The sequence below is a fragment of the Rhincodon typus genome, chromosome 2, assembly GCF_021869965.1.
Source record: "Rhincodon typus isolate 14 chromosome 2, sRhiTyp1.1, whole genome shotgun sequence".
Classification (NCBI taxonomy): domain Eukaryota; kingdom Metazoa; phylum Chordata; class Chondrichthyes; order Orectolobiformes; family Rhincodontidae; genus Rhincodon; species Rhincodon typus.
Window position 1 is genome coordinate 43,296,532 of NC_063333.1, and position 18,408 is coordinate 43,314,939.

The window sequence follows — 18,408 nt, forward strand, 5'->3', positions numbered from 1 at the left end:
GCGATTGATGTCTCGACGGCAGTTGGAGATGAAGAGGTCGAGGGAGGGTAGGAGGCCTTGGGGTGGTGTCCAGGAGGAGGGGGTGTGTTGGAAGCAGGAGAAGGGGTCAGTAGAGGGAGGGTTAGGCTCGCCGTTGAAGTAAGCATGGAGGCGGAGGCGGTGGAAAAACTGCTCTGTGTCCAAGCGTGACCGGTATTCGTTGATCTGTGGGTGGAGGGGGACAAATGTGAGCCCTTTGCTGAGGACTGACCGTTCGTCCTCAGTAAGGGGGAGGTCTGGGGGGATGGTGAAGACTCGGCAGGGCTGGGTGCTATTGTCCCCTCTGGAGCTGTTGGCTGTGGAGGCGGTGGGCGGAGTTGCGTCGGCGTCAGCGGTGGGCGGAGTTGCGTCGGCGGTGGGCAGAGTTGCATCCGCGTCGGTGATGGGCGGAGCAGCGTCGGCGGTGTGGGGAGCGGGGTAGGCGGCGGCAGTAGCGGTGACGGTAGTCACGACTTCAGTGTCGGTGGTGTTGGTCTCGGAAATGGAGGCGGTGGCAACGGCAGCGATGGTGTTCACTGTGCCGGAAGTGGGGAACCTGGCGGTGGCGGATGTGACGTCATCTGTGGGTTCTCCGATAGTGGCCTCATAGCCAATGGCGCCGGGCCCATTGTGGGGAAGGTCCTGGGTACGGCTGGGGATTTGCGGGGTGGAGGAAGCCTGTTTTGGGTGGTAGGCACCAGTAAGTTTACTGTACTTACGGTTTTTAGTGTCCAATAAAGCTGAGTAGAATTGTGAGTTCAGGTTGTGGATCCTACGAAGAATAAAAAACAGGAGAGGTCCTTTGCAGGTTTGGGAGAGGGAGGCTCTGAGCTGGGGTAGGCTTGATTGTAGTGCCTGGAGATGCCGGCGCATTGCTGCAAGTGTGTGTTTCAGGACTCGCAGGGAGAAACGCTTCTGAAGGATCTCAATGCCATGAGTGTAGATATTGTCACGGTTGGGGCCAAATTGGGAAGGCTTGAATGTGGATTGTAGTCCATTGGGGATGATCTGGTTCCGTAGGCAGGTGCTAAGAAAGGTGATGTGGCTGTAGTACCTGGTTTGCTTCAGGACATGGTCAAGCAGTTTCAGGGCTGAAGAGATTACGAGAGAGTTAGTGAGAGAGAGATCCCCTGAGGTTTGTCCGGAGGGAGGAGGGTAACTTCTTCAGGCTTGGCATCCTTAGAGGCTCAGATTTGTCTCAGATTCTCCAGCATCTGCAGTTCCTACTATCTCTGATTCAATTTTATCCCTGCCTATTGAGTCTCTCTTCTTAGCGAAGACGCTCATGCGATATCCTGGTGAATCTCCTCTGCACATTCTTGAGTGCAGTCATACCTTTCTTGTAGTGTGGAGGCCAGAGCTGCAGGTTGTCCTGTACCTCTGGCCTAACTGATGTTAAATTGTTTATAGCTCCATCGTAACCTTCCTGTTCTAGTATTCAGTACCTTGACTAACAAAGGCAAGTATCCCATATACCGCCTGAACCAACTTTTCTTCCTGTCCTGTTGCCTTCAAGGATCTGTGGACATACATATCAGGGTCTCTCTGAAGTTCTGGACTCAGTTACTTACATAAATGAGGAGAAGGAATTCACGGTGGTGGTGAGGACTATGGTGCAGATTGCTATTCTAGTGGGGAAAGTGAAAGGCAAGTGATAGGGACAGTCTGTTCAGAGGCACTGTTCTCTCTGGCTGTGAACATGAGCTCCAAAAGTTTTCTTGCCTGCGTGGTGCCACAGTTGAGGACATCGCCTCACAGCTGCATGTGAATATGGCAGGAGCAGACCCAGTTTTTACAGTTTACTTAATGACCAATTATATGGGAAGAACAAGGAATTCAGTTTGAGAAGTTGGGGTCCAAACTCCAGTGCAGAACATCAAATGTAATAATCTCTGGATTGTTACTTGAGCCATGTGCCATTTGGCATTAGGTCAGGCAGATAGGAGAATTAAGTGTGTGGCTCACAGACGTGTGGGAAGAACATGCTTTGATTCATGAGACATTAGCACCAGAACTCTGGAAGAGTGAGTTATTCCACTGGGATGGGTTTCACTTAAACTGGGCTGAGGCCAGTGATTTAACAAATCATAGGATTATGACAAGACTGAACTAGCATAAAGGAAAGCGTGTTTTGGTAAAGGGAGGTTTAGACATCCAAAAGACAACAGGCTAATGCAGTGATACAGTTAAAGATTAACAAAGTTGACAGGAAGGGCAAAGGGTTTAACTGTATTTGAGCAACATTTGAGAAAGATCCACATCAAAAATAAGAGTTTAAGAGTAACATTCATGCCAAACATTCCAGGCAGTGACCATCTCCATAAATTCAATCTAACTATTACCTCTTGACATTCAAAGGCGTTACCATCACTGAATCCCCCAAGATCAACATCGTGTGCAAATAACTCACCACCTGACTCCCCAAAGCCTGTCCCTCATCTGCAAGGCACATGTCAGGAGTGTGATAGAATATTGTCCACTTGGTTGGATGAGTGTTGCTCCAACAACACACAAAAAGCTTGACACCATCCTGGACCAAACTACCTGTTTGATTGTAGTGCCAATGAATTGGTGGTTAGCACTGCGGCCTCACAGCACCAGGGACTCACGTTCGATTCCAGCCTTTGATGACTGTCTGCCTGAATGGGGTTTGCATATTCTCCCTGTGTCTGTGTGGGTGCCCTGGTTTCCTCCCACAGTCCAGAGGTGTGCAGGCGATGTGGATTAGCCATGCTAAATTGTCTGCAGTGATGAGGGATATGCAGGCTAGGTGGATTGGCTGTGGTAAATGGATACATGGGTTACATGAATAGGGTAAGGGGTTGGGTCTGGGTGAGATGCTTTTCAGAGGGTTGGTGCAGACTCAGTGGGCTGAATGGCCTCTTTCCACACTGTAGGAATGTTGTGTTTCTGTGAATATCCACACCCTCCACTGCTGATGCTCAGTAGCAGCATTTTGTACAATCTATAAGATGCCGGTGATCCTTAGACAGTATCTTCTGTACCTACAACCATTTCCATCTAGAAGGTACGTGGAACACTATCCATGTTCTCCTCCAAGCCACTCTCCATCCTGACTTGGAAATGTATTGCTGTTCCATTAGCGTCATTGGGTCAAAATCCTGGAATTCCATCCCTAAGGTCATTGTGGGTTAACCTACACCATGTGGACTGCAACAGTACAAAATGACAGCTCACCATCACCTTCTTAAAGGGAACTAGGGAGGGCAATAAATGCTGGCCAGCCAGTGTTTTTTTTCAGAAAAATGTAAATTATAGGGCTCATTGAACATGCAAAGCATCTGCAAAAAAAAATAAGCTAATGCCTGAAATCATTTTTTTTTAAATGATCTAATGCCATCATGTGGTAACCAATGTTGTGGAAGTAAATATTCCATCGATTAAAATATTTTTAAAATATACACTGAATAGCAAAGGACAGTAAATAGTCCTTATAGTAAGGGATGACATAAGGACATTGGTGAGGAACGATCTTGACTCTGAAGATCATGAATTTGAATCAGTATGAATGGCAATATAAGAAAAGCAAAAAGTTAGAAAATGCTAGAAGGAGTAGTCAATAGGGCCGGTAATAAGGAAAATATTGGAGGATATAACAAAAGTAATGTACTAATTGTGGGAGACTTGTTCCATCATTCAATGAGATCATGTTATAGACGTCTTAGACTAGATCAATGAAATTGGCAAGGATGGTCTCAAATGAGTTTGAATATTTTTTGCGATGGTTTCCGGAAGCAATACATTATGGACCCAATTATGATTAAGCTATTTTTGATACAGTTGTCTGCAATGAGACAAGATTAATTGGTTATCTCATAGTTATAATTCTGTGGGAACTAGTGATCGTAACACAGTTGCATTCCATATTAAATTTGAAGGCAAATTCAGCCACAAACAAGAATCGTGAATTATGTTCAGTGCTATTCGTACAAGGATAAGGGGAGAACTGGCTGAAGTTGATTGAAGGTATGAGCCTAAACAAGTAATGAAAATATTTAAAGAAGTCATTCAAAATCTTTTTTTTTTCAAAAAAAGATCCATTGTAATACAAGCATCACAAATAAGATTCTTTCGTAGCTTACTCAGGAAGCTGAGTGTAGTATTAGATTAAAAGAAGAGTTTTATGGTTGCAAAGATTTGAGGATTGGGAATGGTTTAGAAGCCAGCAAAGGGTCACCCAAAATGTTGGTTAGAAAGAGGCAAAAGAGAATATAAGAGTAAACTAGCAATTGATATAAAAAAGTTTGTAGAGTTTTTCTAATTATACAAAAGGAAATGTCTTGCTAAATTAAACATAGTTTCCTAAGAAACTGAATGAAGAAATTATTTTGTGAGGAAATTGCAGAGATATTGAATAATTATTTTTTTCCTCTTTATATCAGAAACGTCGGGTATAAAAGGTAAGGTAATATGGGAAATTAATATCAGCAGAGAAAAATCATTGGAGAAACTGAAGGAACTAAAATTCAACAACAAGTCCCCTGGACCTAATATCCCATATCGACAGGTTTGTGGAGGTAGCTGCTGAGATAATATTTGCTCTAGCTATAATTTTATAAAGTTCCCTAGATTCTGGAACAATACCAGCAGATTAGAATTTAGCAAATGCAATACAGCAATTCAGGAAGGAAGGGAAAGAGAATATTGTGAGCTGAGCACCACTTCACCTGACATCGGTTGTTGTGAAACAAATAGCATCTACTATTACGGAATTATTAACAATGCACTTTGAAAATTTTAGAATGATTATAATAAGTCAAAAAGGAAAACATGATAAGTCTAGAGTTCTTCATTGATATACAAGCAGGGTAGATCAAATGAACCGATTAGATGTAGTGCAGCTACAGTTCTGAAAGCCATTTGGTAAGATGCCCCTCGAGGTTAATGGGCAACATGTAGGGTAGTAGTACGGGGAGAAGTATATTAGCATGGACCAAGGAAGCAAAAAGTTGGCATAAACGAGGGATTTTTAAAATTTGGCAGATTATGAATTGGAGTGCTGAAGGAATCAGTTCTGGTGTTAAGCTACTTAATTTTTATTTATAACTTGGATATATTTCTTTCTGTCCCTTTTTGTCTGTTTGCCAACAATACAAACATGGGAAAATGTAAACTGTTGGGAGGATGGAGAGTCTTTAAAGGGATTCAGACAGTTTGAGTATGACAGCAAGAAGGCAGATGCAGTAAAATGTGCGAATAGTCTCCCACTTCCCCACAAGAATAGAAAAACAAACCTTTTGAAATGCATGAAACTTGTAAATGTTGATGCATAGAAACACTTGTGTGTTAATGCAAGGAACAATTAGCTTGCAAGTACAACAAGTAATTTTATTTATGCATTGTGAGCGTCACTGACTAGGTTCGCATTTGTTGCCCATTCCTAATTGTCCAGAGGGCAATGAAGAGTCAACCACATTACTGTTGGTCTGGACTTGCATGCAGATAAGAATAAATTGTCTCTAAAGGACATGGGTGAACTAGAGGGCTTTTAACTGTTGGATTGTAGTCATGTATATGCCTGGCAGGGAAGAAAGTATTTTGTTCTCTTTGACATTATTGAGCTAGTTAGCAACAATCCTGTAGTTATATCATTAAATAAAGTTGACTTTTTTTAAAGAGGTAATATTATCAGTAATTAACGGAGTTTAAATTCTTTAGTTGCAGTGTTAAGATTTGGCTCAGAAATGACTGGATGCTAAATTTTCCTGGATACAAGAGGATATAGAAAGGAGAAAGTGTGACAATATCCATGAAGGAGAATATGTTACTAGGAAGCAAATGTCCTTTAAGAAAAATACCTCCTTGTTGAGAGGGAACCTGAGAGGTGTCTAAGACTAAGGGACATGGATAGAAAGACACTTCATTCATTTCTAAAGGGGCCAATGACCTTGAAGCATATTTTTAAGAAAGGATAAGAAGGGTGTTGAGGAGAAACCTTTTCCCCCAGTGGGTTGTGGGAGCCTGGAACTTGCTGTCTGAAAGACTGGCCGAGTCAGAAACACTCTAAACATCTAAAGGTTATTTACATTTTGACTTGTGTTACCATATCCTCCAGGGCTATGGATGAAGAGCTGGAATATGGAATTAATGTAGCCAGATGTTTGCAGACACAATTGGTCAAATGGCCTTTTTCTGCGCTAACAGAGTCTGAGTCTAAAAAGCATTAGAGATATCATAATTCCATTGTGTTTACTCTTTAGGCCACTGACTAGTGGGAAATATATGGAGGTGCACAGTACTGCAAAAAATGTTGAGTAATGTTATAATTCATTACTATCTCCATCTGTTTTAGAATATTGGGCAGACATATATGGGTAGGATTGCAACCGGCGCAACACAAGACTTCTGATACTGACTTGAGATGAAAGAAGGAAAAGTTGCAGTGAATAGTTGTGCTGAAAAGCACAGCCTGAAAGTGTGGCAACAGATTTTAGTTGTGGTTTTCAAAAGATATTTTGAATAAAATTTGCAGGTAGAGAAGTGGGACTAGTGCATTGTTCTTGCAGAGAGCTAGTGCAGATACTCTTGAACAAATGGTCCCAACCTCGTCTGCTTGTGTGCTATGAATCTATCCCTGAGGTCCAGTTGCATAACTAATATGCCACCATACTTATTTTGTTGTTTGTTTTTGTTCTGTTGCAGTCACTCTCTCCAACATCACCCAGCTGGTGTTAAGTCACAACAAGTTAACGAGTAAGTAAATTTCAGTGATTACTGCTTCAATGGAACACATTGAAATGCTGCTGCGAACTGTGCAAAATCGACTGTGAGAATAAATTTCAGCCAGCTAAGTTAGTTTATTGTAAGAGATGAACCCAATGGAGCAGTTGGCTAGTGTTTTGTAGCTGATGTGGAGACCTGCAATTATTTCTATGGAGAGACTGGGTCTACACATAGTACTTTGCTTTAGTGCTGCAATTTTATATTGGTAGTTTTTAGAATTTGTATGTTAAGAGGGTATATTAAATTGAGAGTAACTTGTACTTTTTAAATGTTCTGTTTTTAGTATTTCAAAGGTTGGGGTAATTTAGCAGATTTGTTGATTTTAAATTGCAAATCAGTTCCATGAAATTTGAAATGCATGCTTCAAAATAAATGTACTTGAGTTAAGCTATTTGGCCTTTTGCCGAAGTGAACTTTTATTGTATTAGGGCTGTCGTCTCCAAACTCCTTAAGCACAAGATCACTTCTTGAAATTCTGTGCCATCCAGGAACTACCCCTTAGAAAATATAAAGTATAGCATTAAAATTGAATTGCTTATAAGTCTAAAACTAATATAATCATGTTGTCCTTTACTCACGAAGTCTTAATGTGATTGTACATTATCTGCCAGTGCCTTGAAGTTAGGATTGTAGTTTGAGACTGCTACGCTCAATTGGATGGCTGTCCATGAGGTGGGTGTGATAACAGTATTTGACTATCTTCATTTGGGAGAATGCTTCCCCGAAAGTAAGATTTCACTTACACACCAGGAAGATGGGAGGAGGGATTTTCCTCTATTTACAAGTCCCCAAAAATATCCCTGTCCCTTGATCTGATTTTCAGCTTAATGTCCTATTGCATTGTAGTTCTCTCTACATCAATTCCATTGCTCTTTAAATAAAACACCTGATGGAATTTGGTAGCCATTAACATCTACTTGAATTAAGTTCTGTATAAGAGCACTTCTGGATATTTTTAAAAAAATCAACATCTACTTGAAGAAATGGATATGTTACAAACATGATAATGTATTTCATCACATCTAAAATCTTGAAAAGCATGTAGAACTCCTCTGTTAGCTTCTTCACTTGTGCACAGGTTTTTTTTTCTTCTGTATTTTCTTCAGTCTGTGTAGCAGTACTTCATTAATTGGAGGACCACAGACCCAGTTTCAAATTGAATGTATTTGTAGCACTGATCATGTGTCCCCTCTTTGCAGTTCACGGTTCCACTCCTTTGTTTTAGACTTTATGTCTTTAAGAAACTGTAAAGTGTTTGAGGGCAGCTACAAAATAAAATGTTAATAGAATTTTGGCCTTTTTGTTTTAAGTCAGCAGTGTGTTAGTATACAAATCTGAGAAAGTGACATTTGTGCAGAGCCTTAGTCAGACCGTACTTGGAGCGCTGCATTCAATTCTGGGCACCACACTTCAAGAAGAATGTTATGGTATTGAAGACAACAATCAGAACATTAGTTAGAATTTAAACGTGTTATGACAGTTTTGCAAATTTTGTTTTAGTATTCGTTTGACTAATCTACTCAAAATGGTTAAAATGATAAAAGGTCCAGTAGACGACATGCAGGAAAATCTATTTCCACTAGAGAAATATGGACAAGATGGCAATGTGTGATCTCGATTATACTGTTGTTTGAAATGGATAAGACATTTATAAAAGGTCCGGATATTGATCATTCATGATCTAATTGAAAGTGGAGCAAACTCAAGAGGCTGAATAACCTACTCCAGCTTATCTTCATAGATCTAAGTGAGGTTTATGGGGCAACTGTTCCAAATTGGCTTTGTTTTGTCTCATTTTGTTGATAAATACTGTTGTAATTATTCTTCAAACATGGTTAAATGGGGTTTTTTTCCCTTTTTGTTCATGGAATGAGGGCATCATTAGCCAGGCTGGCATTTATTGCCAATCCCTAATTGCCCAGAGGGCAGTTCAGGAGAATACCACATTGCTGTGGGTCTGGAGTCCCATGTAGGCCAGACCAGGTAAAGATGGCTGTTTCCTTCCCTATAGGACATCAGTGAACCAGATGGGGTTTCCCCCCAACAATCGACAATGGATTAATGGTCGTCATCAGACTCTTTAATTCCAGAATTTTTTTTCTTTATTGTTGATTTCAAATTCTGCCATCTGCCGTGGTGGGATTCAAACCCGGGTACCAAGAACATTACTTCGGTCTCAGACTTAGTAGTCCAACAATAATACCGCTCAGCCATCTCTTCCTTTCTGTGGTGGAATGAGATTTCAATTAGAATTAAAACTTAGTTTCCTTAAAGTCTTGAGTGAATTATGGAGGGATCAGTCATGCAATTTTCTGTCATGAAAAGATTTTTCTTTTGGTTGTAAGGTACAGTCACCATTGTCTTACCAGACCAGTAATTCTTTGCACTCTGGTATAAAAATTTTCTTTACCCTAACCTGATTGGCAACTATGTAACCACTGTCAATTGTTGAGAAAACCCAGCTAGATGACTAGTTTCCTTTAGGAAAAGTAATCTGCCATCCTTACCTGCTCAGGTCCACAGTGTGGTTGATGCTTAACTGCCCTCTAGCAATTAGAGAGAGGGTGTGAATACAGAGCCAGCAATAAATTTAAAAAAAAACTCAAGATTTTGCGAACATTGCCCATTCAGATCATTTTTCACCATCTATCCTACAAACTGGTCACTGTTTTTCCTGAAAAGTGCCTTAACTCAAATTTCCCTGGAAAGAAAAAAAACACCTGACCAGTTTGAACAACAGGTTAAGCTGGCTATTTCTTCGTGCTACCAATATAACGGTAGGAATATAGGCTGTACATTCCAAAGGCTGGCAGATTATACCAAACAGTATGTCCTTTAGGATGCTCACAACAAGTTATGGAATTGTACCCAACCAAACTGTGTTCACAAAATTCATTGTCCAGCACTAGCTGCAATTTGATAGCGTTTGCTAAATAATCCTGAAGGTGAGAAGAATTTTGCTGAAAATCATTTTAGGATGGCCAGTCAGGCTTGTAATTTAGCACACTTGTGTGTACTGGAAGCTGCATATTTTAATACACAGTGCCCTATTCTTTATGCACCTGTTTCAACTTGACAGCCGTTCATTAATTTATTTCTCAGGGCAACACCTTGACTAGAGAACCTGTATAGGTTAAAATTTAAGCAAAACTCAACAGTTAACTGACAGTAAAATCATTAAGTGGTACATTCTATATGATGATATCTTTTACTTGCCAATCAATCCTTGCATGCAGCATAAATGTTGTTTTCCCTTTGCTTTGTGATATTTGTTACAAACTGCCCTGATGAATGCACAATGAAAAGCTTTGACAGAATGTCTTTTTTTAGCAGTAGTTAAATTCTGTACTAATGTAAGACTGCAGGTATCAACTATGTAGTGAGTTTCAAGTTGAAGCTTGAAAAGTGAGTGTTGGCAAGTTAATCAACTTCAGGAAGTATCATATGTAAAGGATTACAATATGTTGATCTGTAATAAAAATAATAACCCAATAACATAATAGTAAGTTTTCCCTGGGTCTGATAGATCAGCAGGCTGGACGACTGGTTTGAAACGAAGAGTGACGCTAATAGCAAGAGTTCAATTCCCACACGAGCTAAGGTTTTCATGAAGAACTTTCCTTCTCAACCTCTCTCCTTACCCAAGGTGTGGCAACCCTCCAGTTAAACCACCAATGGTAATCCCAGTTATACCATCGTGCAGATTGAGTATCAGGGAATAAACCATTGTCCAAACTGTAGCTCCACTAATAATTTAGTGCACATTTAGAAATTTGATTTTTCCTCCCAAATGTTTTGCTTCCTACATTTGCTGTCCAAGATTTCTTTTTTTTCCTTAAGTTAAGTTTGTGGTGTGGTGCATTTATAGTAGAAGCCCCATATTAATACTCAGGGCCCTATTCTTTGCTGACGTGAGTACATGGTATGCGTGTTGAAGCTTGGGGAAAATAGGTGACAACTATTCTTTGGCGATGCCGTTGCCCTGAAATTAACCAGTCAAACTCTGTTTAAATTGTAAATCAAGGTTGATAGTTAACTGTCAATTGTCATTAACTGATGCATTCTCCATAACAACACCTCTTTCAATTTGAGTTCACTTACTAGCCAGTCAGCACACTCTCCTGTCTCGTACAGTATAAATGGTGTTGTTCGTTATGCTAGTATTTCTTGTGAATTGTCCTAATGAATGCAAAACGGACAAGCTTCAAAGTGTTATTTCTTTTACCGATACTCAAAATTGACATCTGTTAAACCAAGACTTTACAAAGATTCCATGTGTTGAGAATGGATAGAAGATGTACTTCTCTTCCACTTCTTCCTTCTCCTTCCTGTAACAAAGAAAAGTAGAGACTCAACTGACAGGGAAAAAGCATTGATCATGGAGTAATTGTTTGACGAACACACACAACTAGGAATGTGACAGGAAGAAGTGGAGAAGCTATGCAATCTTGATAATATTGCTCTTTGACTGAACAACTGGATAATATTGGAGCGGGGCCGGTCAAAATAACTTCAATGATCATGATATGGAGATGTGTGTTAGGCTTATGATGGAGTTTAAATATAGTCAAACAACTTAAGAAAAAAAAAAGAAATCTTGGACAGCAAATGTAGGAAGCAAAACATTTGGGAGGAAAAATCAAATTTCTAAATGTGCACTAAATTATTAGTGGAGCTACAGTTTGGACAATGAGTATCAGGGAATAAACCAATCTGCACGATGATGGAAGCAATATAGAGAATGGGGAGAGAAATAAGATTTTTGTTTTCATGAAGCATTGATAGAGTATGTTGGATATGAAGATAGATATAAAAATTACAAAGGAGATTAAACTGATGGGAGAGCTAACCTAGAAAATTAAATCTGTGATGGGTAGTATTAAAAACAATCTATACATATGTTTGCTGTGAATATATTTAAAAATAAACTGTAGTCACTGAGAAAGTCCAGAGGCGGTATGACTTCCAGTGATAGACACAGGCAGTCTCTGACCAACAGAAGTTGCATTTTTGGAAGGGGAATGAATAGAAATGGAGGAAATGCTAAATTTTTGATAAAGAGGAAACTGGAGAAAAAAATTGCCTTTTATACAAGACTACTTTAAAGTGCCTAAACCACAGAAATGTTGACATTTATCTGCCCTCTGGCTCTATAGACCATTTCCAACAATATCCACATCCCATTATAAAAGCATAGTTTTTGAGTTAGAATAGTGTCTACAAACTGAATCCTGTTGATTTGGAGCTCCTCTAAAGTATTGAATGTCATAGTCGTACAGCATAGAATCAGGTCCTTTGGCTCACTATGTCTGTACTGATCAACAAACACTAAACTACTGTTTAGGATGGGCTGAAGGGCTAAACTTGTTGATGATATTCGACAGCTGCAGGACTTTGAGTCCTGTGAACATTCTTGGATGTGCCGAAGCCGGCACAATCAACATGTTTTTCTGTAGTTGTTTTTATTCCTGTGCCTGGCTGTTTGTTACCTGAATAAGAGAGAGAGTTCTATTCCAAGTCGCTGGACTTCACCTCGGACCTAGATTGTGAACAGTGCCAGGAACAACCTCAACCTCCAATCTAACCGTCGATAGAAAGTTCAGAGGGCGTGAGGCTTACTGCTCTTTTTCCTTTCTTTTTCCTCTCTTTTTCATTCTTTTTATTTACTTAATAAATGTTCCTTTCTTTTTCATCTTCTTCTTTTATTACTCAATAAATGTTTGTATTTAAACAAATTGCTGTTGTCGAGCCTTCTCTTAATTACATTTAACCAAATCTGAAAAGAACTGCTTGGATACACTCAGTGATCCAAGACAACTATGCTACGCTAATCCCATTTACCTGCATGTGGACAATAACTTACAATGTCCTGACATTATAACTGTTCATCCAGATGCTGCTTAAATTTTGCAAAATACTTGTCACCATCACCCTTTCAGGCAACATGTTATATGTTTTTGCTACCCTCTATATGTCAATGCTCCTAAGAGTTTTACCATTAATTATATAATTCACACCTGAATTTGATCTTCTAGAATGCATCACCTGGCATCTGTCCAGAATAAACACCATATGTCATTTCAAACAAGAAAGGTCCCAGCATGGATCCCTGTGATACAACTCTCGTTACTGATCTCCATTCCAGAAAGAACCCTTCCGCCACTACTCTGTCTTCTATGTCCATCTAGTTCTGTGTCCATCTTGTCAGCACACTCCAGATCTCCTTTTTGTACCAGCCTGCCACAAAGTACCTTATTAAATGTCTCCCTGAAGTCCATGTAGACAACATCCACTGCCCTTCCCTCATCAATCAAAAAAAACACAATCAAGTTGGTGAGACATGACCTTTTCTGCATAAACCCATGCTGCCTTTCACTAACAAGCCCATTTGCTCCCAAATGGGAATAAATCCTGTCACTCGGTATTTTCTCCAAAAGCTTCCCCACCACTGATGTCAGACTCACCAGCCTGTAATTACCTGGATTATCTGTTTCCCTTCTTAAACAAAGGAACAACATTGGCCATTCTCCACTCCACTGGAATCTCACCTGAGCCCAAAGAGGATGCAAAAATATCTGTTAAGACCCCAGTTATTGCCTCCCACAGTATCCTGGGATAAATCACATCTGGTCCTGGGGACTTCCCTAATGTATTTCATGACGCCCAACGCTTCCTCCTTCATTATGTTGATGTGAGAGTATTCATGCACCTCCCCCTAACCTCAGCAATCCTCTTTGTTGAATACGAATGTAAAGTACTCATTAAAGATCTCGCCCATTTTCTCTGAATCTCCTACTTTTATCCTTGAGTGGGCCTACTCTTTCCCTAGTTACCCTCTTGCTCCTATACAGATTTTAACATTATTTAACATGAAATATAAATTAGCAAAGATTTGTAGCTCAAGTTGTGGGTGAGGTTGTTGACTTGCTCACCGAGCTGGCTTGTTTTCGTTCAGACATTTCATCACCGTGCTAGGTAACATCATCAGTGAGGCCTCCCATGAAGCGATGTTGTTCTATTCTGCCACACAGTATAAATTCCAAGTGGAGTAGAACAACATCGCTTCATCAGGGGCCTCGCTGATAATGTTACCTAGCATGGTGACGAAACTAGTGAAGGAAAACAAACCAGCTCGGCGAGCAAGTCAACAACCTCATGAAATATAATTCCATATTTGGCTAAGTTCAAGTGTCATGTCAGTTCTTATCAGTTTAGTATCTGAAAAGACCCTTATCTGGCAACCATATATTAAATTCTCTCTTTTTATAACAGCAGGAAGAAGGAATAAGGGTTTGCTTTATCCACTCTATACATCAACCTGGTTTTGCAGTACCTCCGAAAGGGTACTTGTGGTACAGTAGTACTGTCCCTGTCTCTAGCGCAAAATGCCCAATTTCAAGGTGTCATCTCTGAACAGGTTAATTTTTGATAACATCCATAAATAGTGCTTGTTCAACTTAACAGGTTATTTCTTCCGTGGGTCAGTACATGTATCATGCTTCGCTATTGGTTTGTTACATATCGTGCTTTTAAATAAACACTGTTGAAGAGGATAGCGTTTAATTTGGCTGTTTTTCTTTTGAAGAATAGTTTTTTTTTCATCTTGTTATCAATTGATTCAAGTTCTTTGAAATACACGGATCCACATGCACTGCCTTTTAATAACTGAAGTGACTAAACTGATGTTGTTTTAAAGTCAGCCGTCCATTACTTTAAAATTGATTACCTTTTCCTAATTGAGCAAGAAGAAGATTATTTTTACTGTGATATAAAGAGAAATCAATAGCAGTACAACATTAGCAAACACCAAGGCGGGCTGATGAATCCTTTATTTATGATGTTCAGAAATTAAATTAGCACTTATGCTAGTCTTTTAAGGGAGATAGAGGTGATCCAGGAAACTACAGGCCAGTGAGTATAAAGTTTATTAGTGTTAATGTACTAGATGCCTCTAAGAAAAGAGAAGTTATTCTGTAATTATACATGATGTGATGGAATTACCATGGAAATATGGAGAACAGATCTTTGCTAATTAATGTAGTAGGGTCTTTTAAAGAATGGGCAGTCCTGCAGATAGAAATCTTGCGGCTGGTGTATAATTACATTTTCAACAAGGTTTTTGATGTGCAGGAAAGCAGGAAATAGACTGCAGAGTTCTGTACCGAGTTGAAGACAGTGAAAACAGATACTGCAAAGACTAGATGGCATGGGATCACCAGTAGTTGTATGAAATTGAATCATTGTTGAAATGATTACTATTTTTGAATTAAGATAAATAGTCTGGAACTGTATATAGATATAAAGCTGTCAGGATTTTGGAGATTGAAACAAAAGGAGCGACTGAAACTCCAAGGGCAGTTGATAAATTAGTTAAGTGACACATAGTAAATGCCGCCCCCTCCTCTTGGCTGTAAGGCAAATCTGACCCACAGCACCACACCATCTACCATAGGCTCCATATTCACCCCATCCGCAGCTGAGATCAAACTTGTGTTAATGAAACCCATCTGATCCACATCAGTCATCTAGCTCAATAAGGGCACTTCTGAACCTGATATTTGGAAATTGGCCTGGGCATGTGAAAGGCATATCAGTAAAGGAGCATAGTTATGGAAAAGGATAATGATGGGCCAGGAATAAAAGTTCAAAACAAGGGAAGGGCTACTTTTGTAATGGTAAGATAATGTTTGGCCAAAGTGCACTGGGAATACCAACTTGCAAATAAAACTGCACTAGAGCAGTAGGAGGGATTCAAGGAGGAAATGGTGAGAATACAGGGTAAATATGTTCCTGTAAAGACACAGGGTGAAACCAAGACTGGGATCGTGTCTCAATGGTTATCACTGCTTCCTCACAGTGCCAGGGACCCGGGTTCGATTCCACCCTCAGGCAATTGTTTGCGTGGAGTTTGTACATTTTCTCTGTGTCTGCTTGGGTTTCCTCTGGGTGCTCCAGTTTCCTCCCATAGTCCAGAGATGTGCAGATTAGGTGGATTGGCCGTGAGAAATTCGGGTTACAGGGATAGGGTAGAGCGGTGGGTCAGGATGGAATGCTCTTCGGAGGGTAAGTGTGGATTCAGTTGGCTGAATGCCCTGCTTCCACAGTAGGGATTCTGTAATTCAAAGACCGGAAAATTCTGGATATCAATGGGATAAAGATTAGGGTCATTTATAAAATAAAGAGAAGTTTCTTTCAGAAGCTGAGGGCTCAATATGACACAGTCCCTAAAGCAGCATAAGAAGTCTACAGGGGCTCTTTAGAAAAGAAATTAAGAAAGCTAAGAGGGTCCATGAGACTGCACTGGCAGGTAGAATAAAGGAATGCCCCAGAGGAGTTGTTAAAATATACAAAGCACAAGAATATTGTTGGAGAAAGGGTGGGGTCTATTTGGGACCATAGTGGTAATCTGTGTATGGACGCAGATGTGATGGGCACAGTCCTCAAGTATTCTCAGTCTTCACAGTGGAAAGGGATGACAGCAGATATTAACTTCAGAGTGGAGGACTGTGAAGTGTTAGATGAAACAGTTAGCCTGATCTTGCTGTTAGGGAATTTATTTAGAAACAATTCTGAGCAACAGAACTGAGTTCCGATGAAGAGTCATCGGGCTTTGCTTTCTCCCCACCGATAACTGCCAGACCTGCTGAGTTTCTCCAGCAATTTCTATTTTGACTGAAATCCATGTGAGCTCAAAGTTTCTTATTGAGAAAGCACATCAGAAAAGTTCAGGACTGGTGTATTCAGGTGGAAGTGAACTTTCGCAACGTGATGAGATGCAATTACTAATAGAAATCTTCTCTGACACTGAAATTTTAAAAGTGAGAATTCTAATTTTGTCTGAATTTAATTATGGAGATTCAGAATTTTTTGGACATTTCTTTGTCTCTGAATTTAGTTTTTAAAAATTCTAAATCTGTATACAGAAAGCAAAATTATTGTTGTATTTCCTAGTTTATAACAAGTAGAATTTTGTTAGTTCAAAGGATTTTCACTCATCGGAACCACTGTCCAGGTCTTGATCTTACACAGATCAGTGGAGTGCTGATGAGGGAGTTATGCTGGAGGCAACCAGTTAAGAGTTTGCCATTACACTCGCTGTTTGGTAAAGTACAGCAGGCAGATTCTTAAGATGCTGGCCATCGAGGAGAGTGTGCCTTGGGAAGCTGACCAAACACTCCATCTTTCCAAATTACTCTCATCCTTCCCTTCAAAATTACCTTTACGGGGCTCAGACTATTCACTGTAGGTCTGTGAGGATCCGTCAGGTTGGTTGAAGAGCTGTACTGTTTGTTTCCTTACTCTCACAAGGCCATAGATCCCTTTCAGGGGATGCTGTGCTAAAGATGATCTCTAGAAATGTAAATACACATTCATAAACCTGCAAAACGTCAATGAGGTGCTGTCAGCATGATGGCCAGTGATGTGTAACCTTCATCGCTTGCTACAAAATCTGACGCCAGTAAATTTCCGATGACACTAGTAGGGTAAGAGCAAGTGGGAGATCTACTTGGTAAATGCCAAAATTTGGTCTGATGTACCACTTCAAGTTCTTGTGTGCACCTGTTGTACTCTGAGGTGTTTGAATCATGGCCAATACAGGTGGAATTTATCACCTTTTGGCTTATAAAGCACTTGCAGCATTAAATTAGAATGTTTTAATGTATGTGATTCATCATGGTGGCCTTTTCCTTCAAATGTCGCCAACTATGCCTTGCTGTTTTTCTTTATAAACTTTTTACAGAAAATATTCACTTATTAAAAGTTTTTAAGTTCAGATTTTTACAATTTCTGTCCATGCCTATAGCCTAATCTAATACCAAATATCTTGCAGACAGTTAAGAGTTTTGTGGCACTGATCTTCACTATTTATAACTATCTCACTGTTGCTTGCCAAAGATGGTTTGTAAAGTGAGTTAGTAGCATTGAACTTTTACTGCAGTATTAATAGTATTTGACAGCTTAGCCCAAGGGTGCCATTGTGAAATCTGTGATAGCTCTTTCAATACAGAATTGAAAATGAAAACCTTTCAAACTGGCTAGTGTACAATTAACTCTTGGAATCCAAGCAATTGTAAAGCGTGGGTGCACCCTTCAATTTACTGTTTTTGAAAATATTAAACAAAATACTTACAACCTCTTGCGTGTAAAAGAGAAATTATGAGAGACTCTGTGCATACATACATGCTAACAGAAATTGATGACTTCAAAATATTGCTCTTGTTCATTGATATCTTCCTGCTGCTACCAAACCATTGCCCATTTTCAAGCTGAAATCCGATTGGACTTCACCCTGATTTCAGTTTCAGTTTAGTAATTCACCAACGGGACCGATCTTTTTTTTTTCCTCTGTGTAGATTCTTGAGTGTGTATAATGAAAGAATTCCTCCACTTTAAATAGAAAGAATTTTATCAATGATTTGGCAGTAGAGTCAGGGAACAAGGACTGGAGGCAGATATTAATGCTTCATCCATACGGATCCCTGCTTGTTATCTTGCCTTTTGAGTTGTTGGTTCAAACCCAGGCACAGGATTTGCATATATAATTTAGACTGACATTTTATGAGTGCTGCAAAGGTGATGTCTGTCAGATAAGATATTAAACTGAAGACGTGTCAGTCTGTGTAGACACCCATGATGTTCAATAAA

The 18,408-nt window shown here is 39.8% G+C and overlaps 1 protein-coding gene across 1 annotated transcript in view; it reads left to right on the forward strand.

Annotated features, from left to right (window-relative positions):
- rsu1 (Ras suppressor protein 1) overlaps positions 1–18,408 on the forward strand; it is a 134,587-nt gene that overhangs the window by 4,186 nt on the left and 111,993 nt on the right. The window contains exon 3 of the mRNA XM_048615763.1: positions 6,682–6,732. Coding sequence (XP_048471720.1) covers positions 6,682–6,732 — 51 coding nt within the window. The remainder of the gene's footprint in view (positions 1–6,681; positions 6,733–18,408) is intronic.